The sequence below is a fragment of the Lepidothrix coronata genome, unplaced genomic scaffold, assembly GCF_001604755.1.
Source record: "Lepidothrix coronata isolate B3197 unplaced genomic scaffold, Lepidothrix_coronata-1.0 Scaffold23, whole genome shotgun sequence".
Classification (NCBI taxonomy): domain Eukaryota; kingdom Metazoa; phylum Chordata; class Aves; order Passeriformes; family Pipridae; genus Lepidothrix; species Lepidothrix coronata.
The window spans coordinates 7,595,734-7,622,141 of NW_016690203.1; the positions used below are offsets into that span (position 1 = coordinate 7,595,734).

Below are 26,408 nucleotides of genomic sequence, written 5' to 3' on the forward strand. Positions count from 1 at the left end.
TCTGTCTGTCTGTGTGTGTTTCTGTGTGTCTCTGTGTGTGTCTGTGTCTGTGTGTGTGTCTGTGTCTGTGTGTGTCTGTGTGTGTGTCTCTGTGTGTGTCTGTGTGTGTGTGTCTGTCTGTGTGTCTCTGTGTGTGTCTGTGTCTGTGTGTCTGTCTGTCTGTCTGTGTGTGTTTCTGTGTGTCTCTGTGTGTGTCTGTGTCTGTGTGTGTGTCTGTGTGTCTGTGTGTTTGTCTGTGTGTCTCTGTGTGTGTGTGTGTGTCCCCGGGGTCACGTGAGGCGCATCCCAAAACCTCCCAAATCCCCTCCACCCTCAGGTGTCCCTGGGCCGACACCCATCGTCCCATCGCCCCTCGGCTCCCGGTGTCCCCGCCTCCCCCCCCTTTTCCCACGCGGGAGGTGTCCCTGTCTCCCCCCCCTTTTCCCACGCGACTCCCGCGACAACGGCGACCGGGACGGGACCCCCTCCATCCCCTCACCGGCGCTCCCGTGTCCCCCCAGGGTTCCAGGTCCCCAACCTGCCGGACAGCGGCCCCTCCCGCAGGTCCTCCAACAAGGCCTCACCTCCAACCCCCCCACCCCGGCTCCAGACTGTGTGTCCCCCCGGCAGTGGAGCAGCTGTCACTGAGCCCCCTGAGCTGGTCGGGTGGGCTCCGACAGCCTGGGAGGGACCCGTGGCACGAGGAGCACTTGGGGAATTTCTCCTGTGTCTCCTGGGCCGGTTATTTATAGGAATCCCCGATTCCACGGGCTCCAGCTGCCTGCGGACAGCACAGCGACCCCCCTCCCCAGCAGGGATTCCTCAGCATCCCCTCCATCCTCAGTGCTCAGCAGAGACTCTGCTGAACACACTCTTCAGCCTCTGAACAGCCTTGCGAGTGACACACGAACACCACAGGTGAGCTCCCACCTGTGGAACAGCCCCAGCAATTCCCAGGGAACAGTCCAAGCCACACTGCAGAGCTGAGAGGAGCCCAGAAGGCACAGACAGCCCTGGGGTGGGTGTTGGACCCACGTGGGCTCCTGACACCCCTTTTCCAACAGCCACCACCAGCAGCCAGTGCTCCACCCCAGCCAGGGTCGAGAGGGCTCTTCAGGTGAGAGAACACCTGTCTGAGGGCCCTTCTGTCCTTTTTCTGCTTCCCACCCCAACACTGACCCCAGGGCATGAGGAAAGGGGCAGCCTGACCCCACAACCAGCATCTGCCCAGGTCCAGCTGCAGCCCTGAGGGCCAAAAGCAGCTCTGAGCCCCTGCAGGCTTGGGAGGAGTGGTGCAGGTAGACAGAGCTGGTTTCCTAGATCACAAAACTCCTTTCATCCCTGTCAGCATCTGCTTTCATCCCAGGAGCAGCTGCTGCCGGTGCCAAACCCAGCCCAGTGGCTTTTTATTCACTTCATATTTATTTGTCACAAAGACTGTACAAAATTCTTATAAAACTCTGGTGTGGGGATGGGCTATGACATTGATCCAAAAAATAATTCCCATGCAGTCCCACCAGTTCCATAACTTACAAGGGAACAGATAAGCTACAGAGAGCTGCGATTCCTGGAGTATTTACACCGAGGGAGGGCAGGAACAGGAGACAAAGCAACACTTTGACGAGAGAGGTATTTACAGCATGGACACACAGGCCCCCCCTCACCTCATGGAACAGCAGGTTGGGCCCGCGCTGCCCCGAGGCCGACAGGGCTATTTACAGTATCTCACATATTAACAGCTTTACAAAGGGGAGTTCTTCTCATGTATATATATAAAAAAAAAGAAAAAAAAAAAAGCACCAAGTGTCTGGATAAGAAGTCACGGGGGGCCTCCACGGGGGCTAGAATGCAAAGGCTGGCTGGCGCCGGCGGCGTCACCGGCTGATGTCCCGGCTCGAGTCCCACAGTTTTGTGCTGGGCTCCATGCCCAGCAGGTCGAAGAAGGGGTGTTTGAGGGCCTCGGCCAGGGTGACCCGCTTGGACGGCTCGTACTCCAGCATGCTCTCGATGAGGTCGAACAGGCGGTGGTGGTCCTCGGCCTCCGACGTCAGGTAGCGCTGGGGGCCGGAGGGGACAGGTCAGGAACGGCCTGGGACATCCCCTGGGCTAAGCTGGGGCCATCCCTCAGCCCAGACCTCAACTCTGGGCTCCTCTATCTGGGACAGACTGCCAGGTTTTCACCCACCCGTGCCCTTCCCCACTTCCTGAACTCTCAATGCCCTCCTCCTCTTCCACTTCAGATTAAACTCAGGCTTCCTAGTTTATTCCAAGGTTCTCTCAGGAAGACACCAGTCTGAGCCTTTTGCTGGCCTGAGCTTGCCCAGGGGGAGAATCTCTGCACTGAGGAGGGGCTGCTGCCCACCCTCCTTACCCGCAGGGGTTTGCAGTTCTCCCGGACGTAGCGTCCGGCCGAGGTGTTCTCGTCCCAGTCCAGGCGCCCGTGGTAGAAATACTTCTGTTTCCTGTCGGAATAACAGGTGGGAACAGGTTACACCTGAGCACAACACACCCTGCAGCAACAGCAGCGTGCCAGCCCTGGCAGGGCACACGGCTCGGGGCACCAGCACGGCCAGGGGACCCAGGGAATTCCCCCTCCAAAGTGGGATCTCTCAGGGAAAACCACTGCCTGTGAGGCAGGAGAGGCTGCAACACCTGCAGGGCCCTTGCTCACCTCGTCTTCCTGACCATCCGAGAAGGAATTGGCCCCAGGATCCTCTCCATCATGGCCAGGTGCTCCCGGTTGTCGTGTGTCTGAGAGAGAGAAATGTAAAGGGAAGGCATGGAACAAATTCCAGTGGTTCTGCCTCCAGCCCTGGCTATTCCTCCCACCCAAAACCCCTTCCTGGCCAACACTTCTCCAGGACAGCAGTGATGGAGAGACCTCCATCAGCCCCAGGGGGTCTGGGCTGTGCTGGGAATCAGCCAGAATCCTCTCTCACCAGTTGGGAAGTAGCCACACCACCCGGAGTTCTCACCTGGAACAGGGTGAAACCCACATAATACTCAAAGATGATGCAGCCAATGCTCCACACATCACAGGGCTGGCTCCAGCCAAGCTCTGAAAAACAATGTTGTTTAAATAAATGATCCAGTTACGGCACAGGATTTCAAATCCCTCTCCCTTTAGAAAACAAACAGCTGGAAAAACAGTTCCCATTCCAGCCAAGCCCCTGGTGCCCCGTTGGCAATGCACTGCAGTGCCAAAACACCAACTGATAATCATGGAATCATTAAGGTTGGAAAAGACCTCCAAGATCATCAAGTCCAACCTTTGACCCATCACCATTTTGTCACCCAGCCCAGAGCACTGAGTGCCACGTCCAGTTTCTGAACACCCCCAGGGATGGTGACTCCACCACCTCCCTGGGCAGCCTCTTCCAAGGCCTGACAACATTTTTTGTGAAGAAACTCTTCCTGATGTCCAGCCTGAACCTCCCCTGGCACAGCTTGAGGCCCTTTCCTCTCATCCTGTCCCTTGTTCCCTGGGAGCAGAGCCCAAACCCCCCTTGGCTCCCCCCTCCTGTCAGGGAGTCATGGAGAGCAAGAAGGATCCCCCTGAGCCCCCTTTTCTCCAGGCTGAACAACCCCAGAATAATGACATGGCTATAATGATGGCCTTCCCAGAAAACAGCACTGGAGAGCTCTTAAATAAAAGCTTCCCATCTCCCAGGGCAAACCCAGGCCAGCTCCTGAACGACGTGGAGGCCCAGCACTCCCAGCCCAGCGAGCAGCACCTTGAGGGACACACCTGCCTCGGCAGGGACCTACCCAGGATGACTTCAGGGGCCCGGTAGTGCCTGGTGGAGACAATGGTGCTGTGGTGCTCGTGGTCAAAGGTGGCGCTGCCAAAGTCCACCACCCTGATGGCCGTGCTCTTCACGCTCCGCTCGTCCCGCTTCTGCACAGGCAACAACGGGATCCGTGACCCAGGAGCTCCCAGACAGGTACTCAGGGCCTTTCCTTACACACCACGGGAGGGGAAAGCTTTGGGGGCCCCACAGCTCAGCCCCAAACAAGCTCCCACCGCCAGCCAGCAACACCTGGGGTCCCCACGGCTCACTTCTCACTGCCTGAACACAGGCAGCTCGTGCAAGACACAGGCCCTGAGGGAGCCCCTGTCACCTGGGGCACGTCCCAGCTCCCCTCCCAGTCAGGGACACCAAGAACCCAAGAGCAGACCTGACCCCAGGCAGTGTGTTACCTTTTCCAGGTTGTAGGAGAGCTCATAGTCCGAGTTCACAAAGAGGATGTTCTCCGGCTTGAGGTCGGTGTGGGTGAGTTTATTGTCGTGCAGAACTGGGGAAGCAAAGAGAGTTGGGGTGATGGGACAGGAGCAGAGCAAGGCTGCAGCCACAAAAAGCCATCATTGCTTCAGTTTGCTCATGCTGGCACCACTTTAGCCCACATTTAGCACTGGGTGTGAACAGGCTGGCCCAGGCCAAGATGCTTCATCAGAAGCACAAAGACTTATTGTATTGATCACCAGAAGGTGAGGGGGGTGGATGCTGGAGTGCCCTAAGCTACTGCCAGCCCACAAGCCTCGGAAAACAAACAGGATTCACTCCCAGAGAGGCAGGAAGGCTCAGGCTCAGAAGAACAGCAAAAACTCGCTTGCTCTGGGCCACCAGTTGCACGAGTGTCCCAGTCCCTGGGAGCTGCACAGCTCTCCAGGTCAGCCCAGTGCAGCAGGGAGAGGAGCAGGGAGCACTTACACTTCACAGCCTGGCACACCTGGAAGGCCATGTGCCGTACTTGGTGGATGGGGTAAGGCAGGTAGTTGTTGTCCTTCAGGAAGTCAAAGGTGCTGAGCCCCAGCAGCTCAAAGGAGATGCACATGTGGCCATGGTAGTCAAACCAGTCAAACATCCTGACACAGAGACTGACAGAAACATTCCAGTTGGGACCAGCTCTGCAATGCCATCCCTGCGCCAGGCTCCTCCTTCCGCTGCTCAGTCTGTACCCCACGGCAAGGCAAGATGCCTCCAACACTAGCCAGGATCACATTCAGCCACACAGCACCAAGCACCTCTTCCATCCCACCCCTGGAACCAGCCCTTCCAGTCCAACACCAGGAGCACACTCACTTTGTGTTCTCGGGATCCTTCTCGTTGATTTTCTCCAGCACGTTGATTTCCAGCCGAGCAGCCTCTTTGTATTTCTCTACGTTTTTAATGATTTTGAGAGCAACACGTGCACCACCCCTGAGGAAGAAAGCACAGAGTGAGCCCTGAGGAGGTCAAAAGGGCTGTGTCCTATGAAAGGGACCTTCTGACCAGCCTCCCCTGCGCAGCACAGCCTCCACCACCCTTGCTCGAGCAGGTGGCTGTTTTTAAGGGGTGTCCACCAAAGCTGTGCCTTCTCCCTCCCCACAAACAGCCCCAAAGCCTCTCCCAGCACACAGGTGACCCAAGAGGGCGAGTGCCCAGACCAGCAGAGGACATTGGAAGTCAACAGATTGATTTTCACCCCCGGGCTCCCACATTATGCCCAGAAGGCTCCACTGCCAGCTGCGGTCTCCCCTCTCCCCACGTACCTCCGGTGATCCATGCACTGCACCACCCTGCCGAACGTGCCTTCCCCCAGCGTGCTGATAATCTCATCTGGGAGGGAGAGAAGGAGAGGGAAGGAGCTGAGAGAGGGAGCAGCACCTGGCTGCAGCGATACACAGGGCAGAGGAGAATGCATTGCAACACCTAACCTGCACACAGCTGGAGAGACCGGAGCAGCGGAAGGCTGACACCGGCTGCACAAGGCAGCTGCCCTAATTCCCTGGCACTTCAGTAACAATACACAATATAAACGTAGCTTTTAACAAAAGGGGAAGGAAAAGGAGAGGGTTTCTCTTTAATAAACAATGAAAATAAAATGAAACAGAAAGATAAGACAGATCTGCGACTGCGATGGGAGCTTAACTAGAGAGCTAAATTATGTTACGATTTGGCTGTACATCTTTCTTGTAGCCAGTCGCCGACGCGATAGATCAGATGCCCCTCGTCGTCGTCCTCCACACTCTTGGCCCTTCTGCTGCTCTGTCGACTCCGCTGCTGGCCCAGGCAGACAGGGAATTCATCATTCACCAATCAGATTTTCAAACCAGCGCAGCAGCCAGCGTCACGCATTGGTTGGTTTGGAAATTCACATGGTTGTTTGAGGAGGGGTTGCAGGAGGAGATTCCCAGCCAATTCATACGGCACAGAGGAATATATAACGATAGGGATATTGCAAGGGAACATGTCAAGATACAACACACTAGCTCAGAAAAGAAAAAAAAAAACAGTTTCGCTTTTCGTTGTAGCAAAAAAGAAAAAAAAAAGTAAGGAAAAAAAAAAGTAAAAAAAAAATTAAAAGAAAAATAAAAGAAAAAAAAGAACCTACAAACAGCCCCACCCGAACCAGTGTGAGAGCAGAGCTGTCAGAGTGGGGCAGAGCCGAGGGGGCACAGAAGGGGCCGGCTGCTCTCGCTCCCACGGGGGCTCAGAGAGGAATAGCACCAGCCTTCAGGTCCTGGGGACCCCCTAAACATGCCAGAGGCCACAGGGAGGGGGCTCCCGGCAGCCCCACGGCCACCAAGGAGGAAGGGCAGTGGGAGGCAGGTGCCCAGAGGTCCTGCACAAGCCCAGGCTGCCCTCACAGGCACCCCCATCCCACTCCAACAACCGCCCACACAGCTTCCCCCAGCCCCGACACTCAGGGAAAGAGGAATTCAGAGGTTCCAGAAGCAGCTCTAGGCAACAACAATCCATCCAAAACCGAGAGTTTACAGTGACTGCCTGGGGAAAGACGGACACCTCTTCTCAGACCCTCCCCCGAAGAAGCTGATCCTGGAAGGACTAACTTCCAGGAGAGAAGCAGAGCCCAACAGGGAACAGGGACAGCCTGGGATGAGGCAGATAAGAGGTTTATGCCAGAGAAGAGAAAATTCCTGCCTTCGGTTCCTCAGCTAAGTATCCCCACACCTGGGAGCAAGTGGCCCAGCAGACTTGGGACCCGAATCCAGCCCCCAATCCCCCCCCGGACACACAGCCAGAACAGACCAGACAACACTGAGAGCTCCACACACAGAGCAGAGACCGTGTCTGGGGTCTAACAGAAGTGAACAGCAGAACAGACGAGAAGAGAAAGCCGGGGACACTGCCAGGAAGAGCCTGGGATGGTCGCTGCCTCCACCTGAGCTGAGTGGTCCGAAAGCTCTGCTCCTCCGCAAAGCCCCTCACACGACACCCCACGTCAGCTGAGCCCACCCAGGAGGATCTGCTCTGGAGAATCAGAGCCAGGGGCTTCCTGCCACAGCCCAAACCAGGGACCACGGGGACAAGCCACCTGTCACAGGCTCTCTGAGACTGGGACCAGCTGAGCGTCGGCTGTTTGAGCCTCGCACAAATCCTGCCTGGCTGGGGCTCCTACACAGCTCTCCACGAGCATCACCAAACGGGAGGAGCTGCAGCACCACCCCAGGGACACACCCCAGGGACACACCTGTCCTCCCACCTGAGCGGGCAACACTAAGAGAGAGGGTCTGAGCCCCCCGTGCCCAGCCGGCGCAGCGGGACGTGCGGGCAGGAACGCTCTGCACCAAAAACTTTCCTCCTGCACACACACACACACACACACACACACACACACACACACACAGTTCAAGCCGAGTCCAAGAGAGCGTTTAGAAAGTGAGTTTTCTACTTACCCAGCTCGGCACCTGGGAGAGAGAAAGGTTTACAGGGCAGGCCCAGCAAGAGCAGGATACTCACCGATGAGGAGCGGCTAAAGGACCGGCTGCGGCGCCGCCTCCGCCTGTGCTTACGCCGGCTGCTTTTGCAGCTGCGGTAGCTGCCCTCGCGGTCCCGGGAGCGCCGGTACTCGTAGGAGTGGCGGTACTCGGGCTCGTAGTAGCCGTCCCCGCCCCGCTCGCGGCTGTAGTCGTTGCGCCGGTAGCTGTCACAGTAACGCCGGTCGTAGGCCCGCCGGTCTGCCGAGTGGTCGTCGTAGCTGAAGGAGAGACACGGCCGAGGATTGGGTTGGGAGGGACCTCGAGGATCATCTGATCCCAGCCCCCTGCGGGTCGCTCGTGGTTTTATCCAGCCTGGCTTTGAACACTTCCAGGGATGGGGCAGCCACGGCCTCCCCGTTCCAGTACCTCGCTACCCTCAAAGTAAAAAACTTCTTCCCCTCTTTCCATTTGCACCCGTTCCCCTTGTCCCGTCACTCCAGCTCCTGAGGAACAGTCCCTCTCTGGTTTCCCTGTAGTCCCTTCAGATAGTGGAAGGTGCTCTGAGGTCTCCACACAACCTTCTCTTCTCCAGCCTGAACATTCCCACCTCTCCCAGCCTGTCTCCAGAGGGGAGAGGCTCCAGTCCCCCTTATCAACTTTATGGTCTCCTCTGGACTTGCTCCAACAGTTCCATGTCCTTCTGATGTTGGGAACACTGTATGCAGTGCTCCAGATGTCTGACCAGAGCAGAGCAGAGGGGGAGAATCTCCTCCTTCCATACACTCAGTGACAGCAGCTCGGGGGGCAGCAGCAGTGGGAGTTCTGGGGGCTGGAACCCCAGGAGGCAAGAGGCTCTGAACTACCAACCCATGGCACAACAAAGGGCACAGGGAACTGTGTCCCAGCCAGGTGAGGGACACTCATAGACGTGCAGGAGTTGATGACCCCCACACTTTCCTGCACTGAGACTCTGAGGGGATAAAAGAAGCCCTGGGGGTCCTTTGTTTGGGGTCCCTCCCCAGAGGCACCAGCTTCAGCTGTTATTTTTTTACTGCACCAAGATTATTTCAAGGCTCCAGAGGTCTGGGACTCTGCTATGGGAAACCTGGGGCTGAGCTGGTGAGGAAACTGGTCTGACTGGGAGTGGGGGGGGTACAGGGAGCTGCCACTGCAAAAGGGCCTCAGTCCCAGCTCAGGTGGTGGAGTGGGATTGCTGGAGTGGCTCCTGGATGGTTGGAAAGGGAAGTTTCCCTAAGAGGGGAGCAAGATGAGGGGGTTTGGTCACGAGCACGGCCTAGAATGCTCAGAGCAGGGCCCAGGTCGCACAGGAGCTGGGTGACCATGGCTGACCAGGCCCAGCTGGAGAAACAAAGATGATTAAGGGACTGGATCATCCCTCTTGGGAGGAGAGACTGTGGGAGCTGGGCCTGGTTAGTCTGGAGAAGAGAGGATCTCATCAATGCATATAAATATCTCCAAGGCACGTGTCAGGATGGTGCCAGGCTGTTCAGAGGTGCCCAGTGACAGCATGAGGAGCAATGGCCATAAACTAAACCACAAGGTCCACCTCAACATGAGGAAGAACCCTGAGATTAACCCAGTTGGTGTTAATAGTGCCAAGGTTGTGGGTTCAACCCCAGTGTGAGCCATTCACTTAAGAGCTGGACTTGATGGTCCTTGTGGCTCAGAACGTTCTGTGTTTCTGTGAAGAACAAGGCTGGAAGAGCTGCCCGGGGAGGGCACGGAGTCTCCATTTCTGGAGACATCCCAAACCCACCCGGCTGGGTTTCTCTGTGCTCTGGGTGACCCCGCCTTGGAAGGGGGTTGGCCTGGGTGATCTCCAGCGGTCCCCCCCAGCCCAACCGCGGCGAAGGAGGGCAGATTCGAGCCCGGCTCACCTCCGGGATCGGACGTGGTAGCTGTCCTCCCTCCGGTGCCGCCGGTCCCGCTCACTGCTGCTCGACCGCGACCGCGTCCGCCGCCGCTTGTGCTTGCGGCTCCGGTAGCGCTCGTGGTAACTCCCGCGGCTGCTGCGCTCTGACGAGCGGTACCTTCGGGAGTGAGGCATCTGTGGGGACAGCGGGGACCCCTGTCAGGCACCCAGGGACAGCGGGGACCCTGTCAGGCACCCAGGGACAGCGGGGACCCCGTCAGGCACCCAGGGACAGCGGGGACCCCGTCAGGCACCCAGGGACAGCGGGGACCCCGTCAGGCATCTCTGGGGACAGCAGGAGCCGCTGCGTGGGACAGGGACCGGTTCAGCAGGGACCACGACATCCGGTTCAGCAGCACACCTGAGTGTCCAGAGTTCTGAGAGTGTTCTTTGGAGTCCCCAGGGGATTTTGGGGTCCCCCGGGTGTATTTTGGGGTCCCTGACCCCCCTTTTCTCCCCACAACACCCTGAACACGCAGGGGAATCAGTCTGAGAGCGAAGCGGAGTCGCTGTCGGTGCAGACGCACAAGACGGAGGGGGACAAGAATGTGAGTGACCAAAATCACCCCAAAACCAACCCTGGCACCCCCAAATTCCTCTGAACCACCCAAAAATCCTCCCAAAATCCCTCTGAAATCAACCCTGATGCCCTGAAATTCCTACATTGCCCCAAATAATCCCAAACCCCTTCAAATCCCCCCAAATCCCACATCCATCTGCTGGGCACGGATGACTCCCATTCCCAGGGATCCTGCTTCATTCCCAGGGACTCCTGCTCCTGTTTTTCCCATTCTCCCTGAGAATCAGATTGGGATCAAGGCCTTGAAGCAGCACATCCACATCCTTATTTCCCTGTAACTATTTTTAGGGATCAGGATGGATTTTATCCCCAACTTTGCCTTTATTTTTCCTATTTATCCAGGATGTTGCCCTGGGACTCCCCCTCTTCCCTGCTCCTATTCCCCATCCCATTCCCACATTCCTGTTTTTCCCCCAGAAGCAGGACTGGATCGAGATCCTGAAGTGGCACTTGGGAAACACCCATATCCCTCCCTATTAACCATGTTTTGGGATGAGGATAGATCTCCTATTCCTGACCTTTTCCCTGACCCCGTTTCTGTGGATTTTCCCATTTTTCCTGTGTTTTCCCCCCCACATTCAGGTTGGGATAGAGGCCCTGAAGCAGCACCAGTGTCTCATCCATGTGCTGGGGATGAATCCTGGAGGAGGATCCCAGTTTCCCCTGGCTCCCTGACACCATCTTTTCCCATTTTTCCATGTTTTCCCCCCAGGAACAGGACTGGATCAAAGCCCATGGATCCTTGACCCCACTCCCAGGGATCCCCCTGAGGGAGAAGAACTTTTTGGAGATCCCAGAGTCCCCTAAAACAAGATGGGACCCCCCAGAGGAGCTGTGCTTGCTGTGTATGGGAGAGGTTCAGTCATGGGAAAACAACTCTCTCCCAGTCATGTAGAAAATAAAAGTTTTGGGGTTTTTTTTAAGATCTAATTGAAATATCTATTTCAATAAATCCTCCTATAATTTTTACTTTGACTTTTACATGTCTCAGAAGCCAAAAAAAACCCCCCCAAACCATTTTGTCAATGCTGCCAAGTGCTATATAACACTTGAGTGGCACGAGAAGACTGGAACTAGTTCTGCGCATTAATCAAATCTTTTCCAGGTTACTTCCCCCTGTTTGCACCCATCTCTAAAGTCCACAGCTCCAGGAGGAGCATTTGCACCTCCAGGGCTTCCACCTTGTCCCCTTAAGCTCCTGTGCTCCCCAGGGAGGAGGGAACCACCCCCGAGGAAGGTGAAATGAAGCCCTGGATGTCACCAAAGTCCCTGTGCAGCAGTAACAGGAACACCCAGGAGATGCCTCTGGTTTGGTGCCAAGCAAGTGACATCCACACCTGGGGGGGACATGAGGGCAGGGAAGAGCTGGAGGGGCCAGCTGAGAGCCCTGGAGAAGCTGAGGGGAGACCTCAGGGGGCTGCAGCTTCCTCTGTGTGAGCAGGGACAGGACCTGGGGAAGCAGCTGGAGCTGTGTCAGGGCAGGGTCAGGTTGGATATTAGGAAAATTCTTCCCCCAGAGGGTGGCTGGGCACTGAACAGGCTCCCCAGGGCAGTGGGCACGTCCCCAAGGCTGTCAGAGCTCAAGGGGCATTTGGAGAATGCTCTGAGGGACAGGGTGGGATTGTTGGGGTGTCTGCGCAGGACCGGGAGTTGGATTTGGATGATCCCCTTCCAGCTCAGGGTATTCCATGGTACAATTCCCTGTGCCTGTGGGAAGTGCCCAGGAGCAAACCCACCCTTCCCAGTGCAAACCCCCAGCTCTGCCCCTCTGGGGGACCACGAGAGGTCAGAGCCAAGGAGACCCCCGGGGTGAGATGGCACAGCTCCAGCTCTCACACACTCCCCACGCGTATTTCAGCTCCCCAGGCAAGAGCAGCTCCACCTGCCTCGGCTCCGCAGGCACGAATCACGGAATCATGGAATGTTAAAGGGCTGGGAGGGCCCTCAAAGCTCGCCCAGTCCCACCCCCTGCCACGGGCAGGGGACACCTTGCACCAGGCCGGTTTGCTCCGAGCTGGCCTTGGACACTTCCAGGGATGGGGCATCCATGGAATAACCCGTGCCAGGGCCGGGAAAGGAGCCCGAGCTCCCTTTGCCCACAGAGTTCCCACAAAACACCCCCCCGGCCACCTCCCCGCCCCCGCCCCGCGCTGACATCACCGGCCTGGCTCGGACAGGCACAACCGGCCCGGGGCTGGGCTGACCCGGGGGGAACGGGCTCGGGACCCCCAGGGCTCTGCGGGGCGGCTCCCGATCCCCCCCGAGGCCTCGGCGCTCCCTGCAATCGGCGAGGAAGCGGCGAGGCCGGTGCCGGCGGGACGAGCACCGGGGCCGGTCTGGGCGCGATGATGGCGGCGGCGGGCGGGGCCTCCCCCGTGCGGGGCCGGAAGCACCGGGACACCGGCAGCGACGGGCGACGGGCCATCCGGACCCGCCGCCCCCCTCAGAAACACCCACACCGCGTGTGCCCCCGCCCCACCGGGGACCCACCGCTTACCGGGCCCTCCCCGCCCGCGGCCTACCCGCCCCACCCCGCACCGCCCGCCGCGCGTCACGCACCGTCCTCGCAGCCAGCCCGGTGCGCTTGTCCCACAGGAAATCCGTGATGGCGGCCGAGGGCCCCGCGGGCCCCGCTCCAGCTCCTCCTCCTCCTCCTCCCGCCGCCGCCGCCGCCGATCCGGGTCCTGCCGCCCGCGGGGCCGCGCACGCAACGCAACGCAACGCACGGGGGCGCGCGCACGTACCCGAAGGCGCGCGCGCGGGGGGGGGAAAGGGGGAGGATGCGTCACACCGGGCGGGGCCGCGCGGGGGAGGAGGAGGAGTTACACGCGATGGGGGCGTGGCCTAGAGTATAAGCCACGCCCCCTCTCGCGTCCTTTTGCGGGGTTAGAGCGGATTGACACGCCCACCTCTCACACAAAGCCACGCCCCGTCCCTGTGACGGTGGTGGGACAGGATTATATCAGAGGGGTGGAATGTCCCCGCCCACCGCCTCCGGGAGCCCCGCCCCGTCCTACTCCGGTTAGACATGAGGGGCGGGGACTAGAGTGGTTCGCTCCGCCCAGCCACTCAAGCCCCGCCCCCTGGTGGAATAAGACTAGAGGGGCGTGGCCTGTACTGAGTGTCCCCGCCCGTCTCTCCCAAACCACCCCCATCGCTCACCATATTTGGGTATTGTGACTGTGGCCCCGCCCATTTCACCGAAGCCACGCCCCTCCCGGGCCCATCAGCCTGTGACGGGGCGGGGCTACTCCCGAGCGGGCGTGGTCTTCCCTGCGAAGCCCCGCCCCCCCGGCCCCGCCCCGCCCCGCCCGCCGCGGGGTCCCGGCGCCGCCGCCGCTCCCGGTGGTGCCGCCCGGGCCTCGCCGCTCCCGGTGCTACCGCTGCTCCCGGTGCTGCCGCCGCCGCCGGCGCCTCCCCCCGCTGCCAGCGGCGGCCTCCGCGCCCGCGCCGCGCGCAACAGGCGGGCTCCCGGCGGAGCGACAAACCCACCCCGGTGTGACCGAGCGGCCGCGGGCGGCCAGCGGAGCGCCCGCCCGCCCGCCGCGGGTCCGGGCATGTGCGGCGGGGCGGCGGGCAGGGCGCCCGGGCAAGGGCGTTTGAAGGAAACGTGAGGCGCGGCGGCGGCGGCGGCGGGATGGAGGCGGCAGCGCCGCGGCGGAGGAGCCCCGAGCCGCGGGAGAAGCCGCCGGTGCCGGACGGGGAGGCGGCGGGGGCGCCCGCGGGGGCGGCGGGCGCGGCCCCGGCCTCGCCGGCGGCGGCGGCGGCGGAGCAGATCGTGGCGGAGGGCGAGGCGGCGGCGGCGGCGGGCGGCACGTTCGTGCAGCGGCAGCTCGGGGCGATGCTGCAGCCCGCCGTGAACAAGTTCTCGCTGCGCATGTTCGGCAGCCACCGGGCCGTGGAGATCGAGCGGCAGCGGGTGAAGTCGGCGGGCACCTGGATCATCCACCCCTACAGCGACTTCAGGTGGGGACCCCCGGGCCGGGCACCGCGAGCCCCCGCCACCGGCAGCGGCACCGGCGCCGAACCCCCCGCGCCCCGGTGCCCGCTCCGGCTCCGCCGCCCCGCCCGGTGCCCGCCGCTGTCCGTGGTGCTGAGCGCGGCCCCGCCGCCGTCGGGGCAACAAGTGCCGGTGGCCGGGGCTCCGCACCCCGCCGCGGAGGCGGCTGCACATCCCCGGAGCCCCGGGCCGCGCTGTCCCAGCCCTTTCCCCGTCCCCGGTTATCCCGCCCGCACAGACAACTCTGTTCTGCCTCATTTCCCCCCGGCGTTCCCGGTGCCCCGGGGGCAGCAACAGCCCCGCCGAGGCCGGGAGCTCCGCTGACCCGGCCCCGGGCGTGCGGAGGCGGACGCAGGGGCTGCCCGGCTGTGCCTCGCCCCCGACAGCTCCTCCCGCCCTTCTCGATGCTGTTTTTAATTTGGTTGAGCAGCCGCCGCCCCCCCAGGACATGAAACCCCGCGGCTGAGCAGGGCTGGGCACTCGGCGAGGAGCCGGGCCTGGCTCACGGTGTCACCGGGATCACCGCGGGAGCTCGGGGATGGATGATGTGGGAGGAACTGGGTGTCACGGGGATGTTGAGTCATATAGGGTGGGCTTTCTCCACGGGGGATGAAGCTGCCAGGCAGTCATCTCCCCGCAGCAGGCTGTGACACGGCTGAATGTCCCCAGCCTGGGGGGCACCTCGGAGTGGGGCTGGCACCCACCACGGGTCCACGGCACCTGTAGCCATCTCCCCTCATCGCTGGGCCTCGGCCACACCGCCCCAGCACAACACCCAGGGCTGCCAGCCCCGAGAGCCCTTTTCCCGGGGAAGCCATCCCAAAGTTTGCGAGCCTGAGCTTGGCCAGGAGCCGCTTGTGCAAGCGGAGCCGTGAGGGGAGCTGGCAGGTGGACAGCCGGGGGGATTACACCGGTGTTTATCACATTATGGGGATACACAAAGGCCGTGGAGATCAGGGCCCCGAGCGCTCGGCCTGACACTGAGTGAAGGACAGGGCCTGTCCTAAAGAGCTTAAGCCTAAATCTGACTCGAGAGCTCTGGGCAGGTTCGGACACCATGGGGACAGTTTCCCTGCTCAGGACGTGGTGTTTCTTGGGGCAGAGTGTGGAGGTGAGGAGGCAATTGCTCAGCCCCTCCTGCCTCAGCTGGTGTCTCCTCAGCTGACCCAGCAAACCCTGGACATGGCAAGAAGGTGTTAATTTGTGAGAGGCTCCTGATCCTGGGGTGGCTCCTGACCTTGGGTGGGCTCCTCAACCCTGGGGTTGCTCCTGGCCATGGGGTGGCTCCTGACCTTGGGGTGACTCCTGGCCCTGGGGTCTCTCCTGACCCATGGGTAGCTCCCAGCTCTGGGGTCTCTCCTGACCCGTGGGTGGCTCCCAGCCCTGGGGTGTCCCCTGCTCCCTTGCCAGCTTTTGGTGCTCTCTTACTGAAGGAGTGTCTTGTGGCACCACGACTTCCCCTCCCCTCCCATCCCTCACCTGCAGAGATCCTGGTACCTGTGTCCCAGTGCGGGTGCAGGGTGGGAAACACCCAGAGACTTCCATCACCTGCCAAGGCTGGTTTGGATCCACCAGCACTTAGAGTTATCCTGAGGTCACCTTTGGAGATTTGGGTCTACACCCACAGCCAGGGCTGGGGCTAATGGGGGCACCTGGAAGTGGGAGCTGGACTTGCTTTCCCAGGGGCCTGGGAAGGCTCTGAGCTGGGATCCCAGGAATCACAAGCCTGGTGGAGGAAGGCTGTTATGTGTCTGCCTGAAGAATGAAAACATCCCAGGGGCATTTGCATATGAACGGGGATGCTGGATGTCCTGACATAACCAGCTGCTCTTGGAATCTCTTGGCTTTTCCTCCAAAGCCTCTGAGCTCATCTAGTCTCAGCAAAAGGAGGTGGATGAGGGGTGCTGCAGGCCCAGGGCTGTGCAGCTCCTGCCCGGTGTGCACTGGCAGCTCCTTTGGAGACAGACATTCCTCGCACCTTCCCCTGGTATTGGCATTGTCTATCCTTGCTTGGCTGTGGCCTGGCTCACCCTGACAGCCTCCTCGAGTCCCTCGGCCGCTCCAGGAGCTTGGCTCGGTTTGCATAACCAGCAAAGCTTATCCCAAATCCTGCTAAGCCATCCCGGGTGGTGGCAGGGAGCTGGCGGATGACAGGGAGCTCCGGGAGCTCCAAGGAGCAAAGCCCACATTCTCCCTGAGTTCTCCACAGGGCACACATCAAGTTTGGGCTGGGGGCACACGTGTGCATGCACTGTCATGTCACTAGGAGATGAGAGTGACAGCCAAGCCCCTCGAGCCCCCCACTCCCACACACGGGAGGTGACATTTTCCCCCTGGACCCCTGGCCCGGGGCTGAATCGCTCCTCTCCACACACGTTTACTCACATCTGTCCCAGCCAAGTAGCAGGGTCTTAGTCATGTGTGTGGGCAGGCACGTGTGTCCTCAGCACCTGCCTCTCCATGCTCTGCTGGACTCCAACTTTGAGCCTGGTTTTGCTGTCTAACCCCGCCTGTGTCCTGCCTCTCCCTGCCTCCATCCCTGCCCTGCTCCATCCCCCACATCCCCACCCTGCAGGTTTTACTGGGACCTCATCATGCTGCTCCTGATGGTGGGGAACTTGATCATCCTGCCTGTGGGCATCACCTTCTTCAAGGACGAGAACACCCCTCCCTGGATCGTTTTCAACGTGCTGTCGGACACTTTCTTCTTGGCTGACCTGGTGCTGAACTTCCGGACAGGCATCGTGGTGGAGGACAACACGGAGATCATCCTCGACCCCCACACCATCAAAATGAAGTACTTGAAGAGCTGGTTCCTGGTCGACTTTGTTTCCTCCATCCCTGTCGACTACATCTTCCTCATCGTCGACCTGGAGACCCAGGTGGATTCTGATGTCTACAAGACAGCGCGGGCCCTGCGCATCGTCCGCTTCACCAAGATCCTGAGCCTCCTGCGCCTGCTGCGCCTCTCGCGCCTCATCCGCTACATCCACCAGTGGGAGGAGGTGAGAACCCCTCGGGGGTCCCCTGGTTGGGGTCTCAGGCCAGCCTGGGGGGCCCTGGCTGTGTGGTATGGTCTGGCTGGAGGGCAGAGAGGCTCCAAGGACTGTTCTAGGAGAAGAGTTTCTCTGCAGCTTCACTCCTGCCTGTCCCCCAGATCTTCCACATGACGTACGACCTGGCCAGCGCCGTGGTGAGGATCTTCAACCTCATTGGCATGATGCTGCTGCTGTGCCACTGGGATGGCTGCCTCCAGTTCCTGGTGCCCATGCTGCAGGACTTCCCCGAGGACTGCTGGGTCTCCAAGAACCACATGGTGGTGAGTGCCCGGGCAGGGGTGATTCCAGACCGGATCTGCCACAGGAGGGAGAGGATTTGGTTACACATCTCCTGCTCCAAGGCTGGAGCTGCCTGGAACTACGTGCTGCTGAGCAGCATCTCTCTGGTCACAGCTGTGAGATGGGGCACAGGGAATCTTTGCCTCAACTTCCTATCTCAGCCCACCTTGCTGGAGTGAGGGAATCCCTCAGGGAGTGGATAGGGCAGTGGGCCTCCTGCCTCCTCCCCAGAGCAGGAGCTGGTGCCACCTCAGGGCTTCGCACCATCCCAGTGCCACCTCCTGGAGCAGAGCTCGACCCTTTAGGCTTGGACACATCAGCAACACTTTTCTCACCGGAGTTCTGAACTCCTGTGAGAACTCCCAGCTTAACGAAGGGGGACTGGGGGGGTTCAGCCCCTCAGCTCCTTCCAACAGCCCCCCCAGCGCCGCTGTCCCTCGCCTGCAGAACGACTCGTGGGGGAAGCAGTACTCGCACGCCCTGTTCAAGGCCATGAGCCACATGCTCTGCATCGGCTACGGGCAGCAGGCGCCCGAGGGCATGACCGACGTCTGGCTCACCATGCTCAGCATGATCGTGGGGGCCACCTGCTACGCCATGTTCATCGGCCACGCCACCGCCCTCATCCAGTCCCTGGACTCCTCCCGCCGCCAGTACCAGGAGAAGGTCAGCGGGGTCAGGGGAGCACTGGGGGGAGAGCCCTGGCACAAATGGGTCCGGCTCCAGAACCAGCTCAGCACAGCTGCCTCGCCCTGCTGATTCCAGAGAGAGGGGTCTCTGCCCCTGCCACTCACCCTGGGGGTGTGGGGAGGGACCTCAGGCTGCCCATTGGGACAGAGGCACCCCGTTCATCCTGCTGGGGTTCACCCTGATGCAGTGAGCCCCCTATCCTGGTCTCTGCCCTGGGAACCCCTGGGACCCCCTGCATTCTGTCCCAGAGGTGGCCTTTTGGGATGGGGCCCTGGAGCAGGGGTGAGCCCTCACTTCTCACCACCAAGGAGAGTGGATGCATTGTCTGGCCACGCAGTGGGTCCCAACTCATCCCTGTGTGTTCCCCTTGTCCCCACAGTACAAGCAAGTGGAGCAGTACATGTCCTTCCACAAGCTGCCCGGGGACACGCGCCAGCGGATCCACGAGTACTACGAGCACCGCTACCAGGGCAAGATGTTTGACGAGGAGAACATCCTGGGGGAGCTCAGTGAGCCCCTCAAAGAGGTGGGGGCAGGCACCCCGAAATGGGCGACCCCGGGGGAGAGGGGCTGGTGCTTGCTGAGGCCAGGCTGGGTGACATCCCTGCTCCTCACCCCACAGGAGATCATCAACTTCAACTGCCGCAACCTGGTGGCCAACATGCCCCTGTTTGCCAACGCCGACCCCAACTTTGTGACTGCCATGCTGACCAAGCTGCGCTTCGAGGTCTTCCAGCCCGGGGACTTCATCATCCGCGAGGGCACCGTGGGCAAGAAGATGTACTTCATCCAGCACGGGGTGGTCAGCATCCTCACCAAGGGCAACAAGGAGACAAAGCTGTCCGATGGCTCCTACTTCGGGGGTGAGGCTGGGCTGGGGGGACTGGAGAGCAGAGGGGGGTGAGAGTTGCCGGGGGGGAAGAAACTGGGGCACCCCTGATGTTTCTGCCCCCCCATCCCCTTTGCCTGGTGCCAAAGGCTTGGCATCCACCTCACCCCAGGCTCTGGGGCACAGAAGGATGCCCCCATGCTCTCCTGGGGTACCTTGCTCAGCAGATGGGACTAGAGGGGCAGATGGAGTGCTGAGGTCTGGGGCAGAGCAGGCACCCACCACCCCACCACCAGGGAGGAGAGGGTGTTTAAATCAGAACATCTGAGACAGTTTATGGGTTACAGGCACAAGTCTGAAAGGAAAACAGGCCAGGCCATCACAGCAGCCAGGCCTGGATCTGCATGGCCTGGGGAGGGAGGAAAAGGCCATTCCTGGCCATGGGTGTGGCTGTGCCTGTCCAGGCTCTGGGGTCTGTCCCTCCTCCCAACCCGTGCTGCACTGTGTGCAGGGTGTTGGGGTGCCAGGCAGTCCTGTTCCCACTCTGCCTGCTGGGAAAGGGATGGATGGCAGTGCCACCCTGACCCCCAGCCCCGTCTCCCTGCAGAGATCTGCCTGCTGACCCGGGGCAGGCGCACGGCCAGCGTGAGGGCCGACACCTACTGCCGCCTCTACTCCCTGTCCGTGGACAACTTCAACGAGGTGCTGGAGGAGTACCCCATGATGCGCAGGGCCTTCGAGACGGTGGCCATGGACCGCCTGGACCGCATAGGTGAGGAGTGACTGACCCCTCTGTGCCCGCTCCCAGGGCCAACGGCACCCCGGCCCTACAGGTGATGGTATCACAGACCCTGTGGATCACAGCACCCAGCCCACGGTGCCCAGCAAGGAGGATGAGGGGGAGCACAGCCAAGGAGCCTGCCTCCAGGATCCCTCTGTCCTCCAAGGCAGTGCTATAGGACAGGCTTCCCAGGGAAACTGTCACCCCCTCACACTTGCACTGTCTGGTGCTTGGCCAGCTGCTTGTCCTCTCCCCTCCTCACCTGCAGAGGACAAGCAGGACCCCAGCCCCCATCCTGGAGCCTCTGGAGCCAGGACTCCCGTGTTTTGTCTCTGCTGCTTCCTCTGCCCCAGCCCAGACCCTCCCCAGGGTCTTGCTTCCCCTGGCACACTGGTCTTTACTGTCCCTTCCCTGCTGCCACCCTGCCCTCCGCAGTGTCCCCGAGAGCAGGGTTGGTGACACTCCTGCCCTCCACCCAGGGAAGAAGAACTCCATCTTGCTCCGCAAGCGAGCCGAGCACAGCTCGGGGCCCATGAACACCGAGATGATCCAGCAGATCGTGAAGCACGACCAGGACATGGCCCACAACATCCAGGACCTGCAGCAGATGGCGATGGGCCGGGAGCTGAGCGGGAAGCCGGTGATCTGGGAGCCGCTGGTTCACGCGCCCCTGCAGACGGCGGCCGCCACCACCAACGTGGCCATCGCCCTGACCCACCAGCACAGCCTGCAGGCCCACATCTTCCTGCCGCCCTCCTCCATCTCCAGCCCCCTCTCGCCCGAGACCACCCTGCTCACCAAGCCCGTGCGCCGGTCCCAGCCCAGCCTGGGCGGCTCCCGGCCCTCCTCCGTGAGCTCGCCGTCCGGGGCGCAGTCCCACCTCCAGACGCCCGCTGCCGGCTCGCCCTCCTCCCCCATGGTCCAGTCCCAGGCGCCGCTGGAGAGCGGGGCCCAGAGACCAAGCCATGGGGCGCAGCCTCTGCCACGAGCAGCGCAGAGGGGGGAGATGCCGGGGGGGGCCAAGCAGCCCCCGGGCGGTCCCCAGCCTCAGCTCTCCAGGTCCCGCGGCGCCTCGGTCTCCACCTCGCTGCTGCAGCAGGCGGCGGGGGCGGCGTCCCCCAGCTCGGAGCAGGCGCTGCCGCCGGGGAGAACGCTCCACTACAGCCTGTCCCGAGCCACCGGCTCCCACATCTCCCTCCTGATGCAGCCCCAGCAGCTGGTGAAGCACAGGAGCATCCAGGGCCTGCCGGTGGGGCGGCTCACCCAGGATGTCCGGCTGCTCTCCGCCTCCCAGCCCTCCCTCCCCAACAAAGTGGCCCAGCAAGCCGAGGGGAGCTCCTTGAAGCAGGGCAGGAAATCCGCGGGGAACCTGGCCCGCAGGTCCTCTCCCTCGGTGGCCGGACTCCTCGCCAAGCCGTGTCCGGGGGTCCCGGCCCAGCCCTCACACCCGCAGCAGATGCCTTCAGGATCGCTGGCTCAGCCCGCCCGCTCCGCGCCGGGAGCCTCCACCCCGCAGTCCCCGGTCTCCACGTCCAGGCAGGCAGCAGGTCCCTCCCGCAAGGGTTCCGTGGCCTTCAGCCCCGAGGTGGAAACGGGGAAGCCCAAACTCCCGTCCAACATGTGAGTCCCGGCGGCACCGAGCGCAGGCAGGAGGGACCCGGGCACCCCGGCAACAGGAGCAGCCGAGCAGCAGCCCCGCCGTGCCGCGGGGAAGGTGAGGTGAGAGGCAGCACCCGGGGCCTTGGAAGGGCTGTTTCGGGCACGGGGGCGCAGCAGGAGTGGGCATGGGGCAGCCCCGGAGCTGGCCCAGCTGGGTGAGGAGGGGGCTCTGCTGACTGCCCCGAGGGGCGACCCTGCCCGGGCTCTCCCCTCCTTGTTCATCGCCATCTGTCCTGAGTCCTGCCCTCGTCCTGGAGGCACAGGACAGGACAGAGCCCTCGCCCCAGCTCTGGCCTCTCTGGGGAGCTCAGCTCCCCACAACTGCCCCTGGGGGCCGGGCCCCCCACGCTCTGCCCGCGCATCCCAGGGCCTGTCCTCGGAGCGGGGCTGGCGCTGGCGGCTCCTCCAGCTTGTCCTCTGTCACAGCAGCGGCCACCTCACGCCCGCCTCGATCCCCAGAGAGCTCTGCTTTGCTTTATGGGGGAGGAGGGAGAGGCAGCCCCCCGGGTCCCCTGCCGGGGTGGCCGGAGGGGGATGGAGACCACGGCAGGGGCTCCCCGGGCAGGCAGAATATGGGGGGCAGGGCCAGCAGGGGCCAGGTCCCCCTTGCCCAACACCTGGGGGTGGGTGCCAGGAGCTGGGGGCTGGCAGGGCTCCCCTGGTGTGATGAGTGCCAAGCAGCAAAGCTGGGGGCAGAGGGGTCTCCACTGAGCAGACCCTCCAGTCCCTCTCCCTGGCTCGGGGGATCATCTTTCCTCAGAGGTGCTGAGTCCCTGCAAGGTTGGGATGTGCTGCCAGACAGGGCTCTGCACCACACCCGGGCACTGTGGCCTGGACCCTGGCACGGGGGCAGTCTGGGAGGACCCCACAGCCTGTGGCTCCAGGAGGATGCTCAGAGGGTCATGCTGGGGAACCCCACTGCCTGTGGCTCCAGTAGGATTTTCAGAGGGTCAGTCTGGGGGGAACCCCTCTATAGCTCCAGAATGATGCTCAGAGGGTCAGCCCGGAGGGATCCTGCTGTGGCTCCACTGGGATGTTCAGAGGATCAGTGGGGGAGACCCCTCTGTGGCTCCAGGAGGATGCTCAGCCCGGGCTCTGCTCCCCGTGCCCTGCCCTGCGGTCCCGTTTCCAGGCTGCCTGGAGATGTCAGTCACCAGCACCGCAGCGAGTGAAAGGCTGTCGCCAAGAGATGCCAACCCCGGGCAGTGCCCGGGGGACAGGCGGGGCTGCGGGGTCACCCCCTCCTCGGGGTCCCCACAGCCGCCCCACGCCGCCCCTCCAGAGCCAATAGTCTGCAATGTGTGTTCGAGTCGTGGCTCTGCCGAGCAGCCGAGCTCTGCTTACAGTGTCGCTTTGGGCCAAACCGTGTTCAGTCCTGGTTAGAGTAGTGTCCCCTCCGACCCCGCCACGCTGCGCGAGCTGCTTCCCACTCCCGGAGTCAGGAGCCATGGCTTGTGTGGTGCTCTGGGGCTCGGCCGCCGCTGGGCGGGGCCCGCCGGACCCCCGGCACAGCGGGCGAGGTCGTGTTCCCTGTGGTACTTTACCGAAGTGAGGTCTTCAGTTCTCCCCCCTCGTGTTTTGGGATGTCGGGAGCAGCCCGGAGCGCAGCGCTGCTCCGGGAGCCCACCAGGAATCCCGGCAGCGTCTGCCAAGAGGGGATGTCCAGCACTGCCTTCTTTCCATGGACTTCAACTCCCCTTCCCCACCCCAACCCCATCCCCACGTCCCCACTCCACCCCCGCGGCCGGTGTCCCCCGGGCAGCCCCTCGGGCAGGGGTCTGCAGCTGGGCCACATGTCCAGCGTCCCCGGGCTGTGTCCACACTGCGTGATGTCGATGTCTTAGTGGTCATCCTGGTGTCCCTGCAGAGCACACGGGCCGGCCCGGATGGCACCGGGAGCGGCTCCACTCCCACCGGCCGAGCCTTTGGTGCACCCTCCTCGTGCTGGCAGCCAGAGCCACCCTGTGCTCCTGTCACCGCGGGCCCTGCCCTGCGCCGCGTCACCTCAGCCCGGTGGGGAGGCACAAGGCGGGGCTGGAGGGGCCGGGGGGTGCCGGCCGTGCGCGAGTTTAGCCACCAAAGACCATGACCCTCCACTCTTGCACTCACGGCAGTCCATGTACAGAGCTTGTAGTTTTCATATCGCAGAGGATTTAAAAGCGTTTTTTTATTTTTTGGTCGTTGTACATAATGGATTTAAATAATAAAGAGAGATTCTGAGCTGGTCTGGGGGAGCCTCTTTCTGCACTGCCTGTGGTCCCCCAGCGCCCTGCCAGGGGATGGGATGGGACAGGGACATCCTGGCCCTCTGCAGAGCCGGGAGCAGCCAGGACGTCCTCGGGAGCCCATCGAGGGGCCTCTCCCCGGCCCCACAGACCCGGGAGGCACAGCAGGAGCCCAAAGGCTACAGGTCCCCTCCCGCCCACCCCGATCACTTTCGGCCCCGGGGAGATTAATGTTTAATCTTTGGTTATTTTCCCCTTCCATCTCCCTTCCCTTTATTAACGGGGGGGAGGGGCAGGTTTGATTGCAGAGCAGACTCGAGGCATTAACGTGATTAAATGAAGGTCACACAGTGCAAGGTGGGCCAGGGAGCCGCGGCCATGCCCATGTTTGCTCTGCCGCTCACCTGGCACGGGGCTCGGGGCTCAGGTGTGCCCTGCCTGCACCCCCAGCGTGGCACAAGCAAGGGGCAGGCAGGACGTGGAGGCAGACAGGACAGGGACACAGGCAGCACACAAGGGCAGGCAGGACGCAGGCAGGACACAGGCAAGGCACAAATGCAGATAGGGTGCAGATGCAGGTAGGACACAGGCAGGGTGTAGGTGCAGGCAGAACTCAGTTGCAGGCAGGACATGGGCACAGGCAGGATGCAGGTACAGGCAGGAGGCAACCATGGGCAGGACTCAGGCAGGGCACAGGCAGAACACAGACACAGGCAGGGTGCAGGTACAGGCAGGGCTCAGGAAGGATGAAGGTGCAGGCAGGACACAAGTGTAGGCAGGATGAGGGTGCAAGCAGAACACAGGTACAGGCAGGGTGAAGGCAGGACACAGGCACAAGCTGGACATGGGCAGGACACAGGCATAGGCAGGAGACAGGCAAGGCCCAGGTGCAGTCAGGCCACAGGCAAGCACAGGCAGGAGTGAAGGCAGGGCACAGTCATAGGCAGGAGGCAGGCAGGGCACAGGCAGGATGGTGGTGCAGGCAGAAGGCAAGCACGGGCAGGGTATAGGCAGAATGTGGGCGCAGGCAGGACGCAGGCACAGGCAGGATACAGGTGCCACCCCCCCATACCCAGCCGACTCTCCCCATGGCAGCCCCGCATCCCCGGGGCAGCCCCTGCCCGCAGGGCACTGCTGGCAGCCCCCCTGCCCCCCCAGCAATTAGGCTCCGTGACACACGATGAGCTCAGCGCTGATTAGCGGTTTCTCTCTAATTTGATTATTTCAGATTACCCCGCAGCCAGCCCGATTAAGGGGGCGTGGGGGCTGCCCGGCCCGAGCCGCTCCGCGGGGCTGCCGAGGGCCGAAAGAGCATTCCTTGGGAATGAACTCCAGCCAGCACCCCATGTCCTGTTCCTATTCCAGTGCTATTCCATCCAGCCTGTGTCCCGCGCCCCATCGGCTGAGGCGGCGGGGCAGGGACCGGCGTTCCAGGGCAGGACAGAGCCCCGGGGGTACGGACAGAGCCCCAGGGTGAGGGCAGAGCCCCGGGGGTACGGACAGAGCCCCAGGGTGAGAGCAGAGTCCTGGGGGTGCGGGGACCCCGCAGAGCCCCGGGGGTGAGGGCAGAGCCCCGGGAATGTGGAGAGAGCCTCAGGGGTGAGGGCAGATCCCTGGAAGTGCGGAAGCCCCGCAGAGCCTCGGGGATGAGGGCAAAGCCCCGAGGGCACGGACAGAGCCTGAGGATGCGGGCAGAGCCCCGCTGCCCGCTCTGGGGGTGAGGGCAGAGCCCCAGGAATGTGGGGGCCCCGCAGAGCCGCGGGGTTGAGAGTAGAGCCCCCCTACCCACCCCTGGTGCCAGGTCCCCAAGGACGCCTGTCCCTGGGGGGCCGGTGACTCTGCCCCGAGCCCCCGCGCCCCCGGCGGCGGGGAGGGGGATTAGCGGGCGCCACGGAGGGATTAATTAACTCGGGTGAGCCGGGATTAGGGGATTCGGGGGGATTCGGGGCGGACGCCAATCTGCGGGGCGGAGGCCAGGGCAGGAGCTGCGGGCAGCGGCCAGGGGAGGGGCCACTGCGTGTGCCCACCCAGGTCACGCCTGCGGGGTCCCCTCGGGGATCAGTGAGGAGCTGGACACCCCTGGTACCCCGGGTCTCGCCCGCTCACACAGGTGGGTGGTGCGCTCCACCTGCACAGCACCCACACCTGTGCTGCACCCTACACCTGCATGGCACCCCATACCTGCACTGAACCCCGTACCTGTGCTGTACCCCAAATCTGCACGGCTCCCCACACGCACAGAACGTGCCAAATGCACGGCACCCCACACCTGTATGGCACCCCACACCTGTATGGCACCCCACATCTCTATGGCACCCTATATACCTGCACTGCCCTCCACATCTGCAGGGCATCCCACACCCACGGAACGTGTCAACTACATGGCACCCCATACCTGTACAGCGCCCCACACCTGCACTGCGCCCCGTACCTGTATGGGACCCCATAACTGCACTGCACCCCACGCCTGTGCTGCACCCCACACCTGTGCTGCACACCACACCTGTATGGAACCCCACGCCTGTGCTGCACACCACACCTGTATGGAACTCCACACCTGTGCTGCACACCACACCTGTGCTGCACGCCACACCTGTATGGAACCCCATAACTGCGCCGCACCCTATCCCTGTAGGGCACCCCACACCCCCAGCCCCAGCGCACACCTGTCACCTGACAGGTACCTGTC

At 62.1% G+C, this 26,408-nt stretch overlaps 2 protein-coding genes across 4 annotated transcripts; one reads left to right on the top strand and one right to left on the bottom strand.

Moving 5' to 3' along the window:
• Nucleotides 1-1,388: 1,388 nt before the first annotated feature.
• On the bottom strand, nucleotides 1,389-12,918 carry CLK2 (CDC like kinase 2). 2 transcript variants are annotated; one of them, XM_017808576.1, is made up of 13 exons: nucleotides 12,757-12,918; nucleotides 9,583-9,752; nucleotides 7,725-7,962; nucleotides 5,927-6,020; nucleotides 5,513-5,579; nucleotides 5,064-5,180; nucleotides 4,692-4,858; nucleotides 4,181-4,275; nucleotides 3,748-3,877; nucleotides 2,955-3,037; nucleotides 2,651-2,730; nucleotides 2,351-2,441; nucleotides 1,389-2,036 (listed from the first exon to the last, which is right to left on the bottom strand). In XM_017808576.1, exons 2-13 carry the CDS (start codon nucleotides 9,750-9,752, stop codon nucleotides 1,854-1,856), a joined length of 1,515 nt encoding a protein of 504 aa, XP_017664065.1. In that variant the 5' UTR covers nucleotides 12,757-12,918; the 3' UTR covers nucleotides 1,389-1,853. The 2 variants fall into 2 exon arrangements, with proteins under 2 accessions (XP_017664065.1, XP_017664063.1); XM_017808574.1 differs by having other exon boundaries at nucleotides 5,927-6,023; nucleotides 12,757-12,858.
• A 916-nt stretch (nucleotides 12,919-13,834) lies between these two features.
• HCN3 (hyperpolarization activated cyclic nucleotide gated potassium channel 3) lies at nucleotides 13,835-23,714 on the top strand. 2 transcript variants are annotated; one of them, XM_017808372.1, is made up of 8 exons: nucleotides 13,835-14,163; nucleotides 16,773-17,202; nucleotides 17,355-17,516; nucleotides 17,983-18,201; nucleotides 18,605-18,751; nucleotides 18,848-19,088; nucleotides 19,662-19,826; nucleotides 20,315-23,714. In XM_017808372.1, the coding sequence occupies exons 1-8, from the start codon at nucleotides 13,835-13,837 to the stop codon at nucleotides 21,457-21,459; spliced, it is 2,838 nt and encodes a 945-aa protein (XP_017663861.1). In that variant the 3' UTR covers nucleotides 21,460-23,714. The 2 variants fall into 2 exon arrangements, with proteins under 2 accessions (XP_017663861.1, XP_017663862.1); XM_017808373.1 differs by having other exon boundaries at nucleotides 14,058-14,163; nucleotides 16,937-17,202.
• The last annotated feature ends 2,694 nt before the right edge of the window (nucleotides 23,715-26,408 follow it).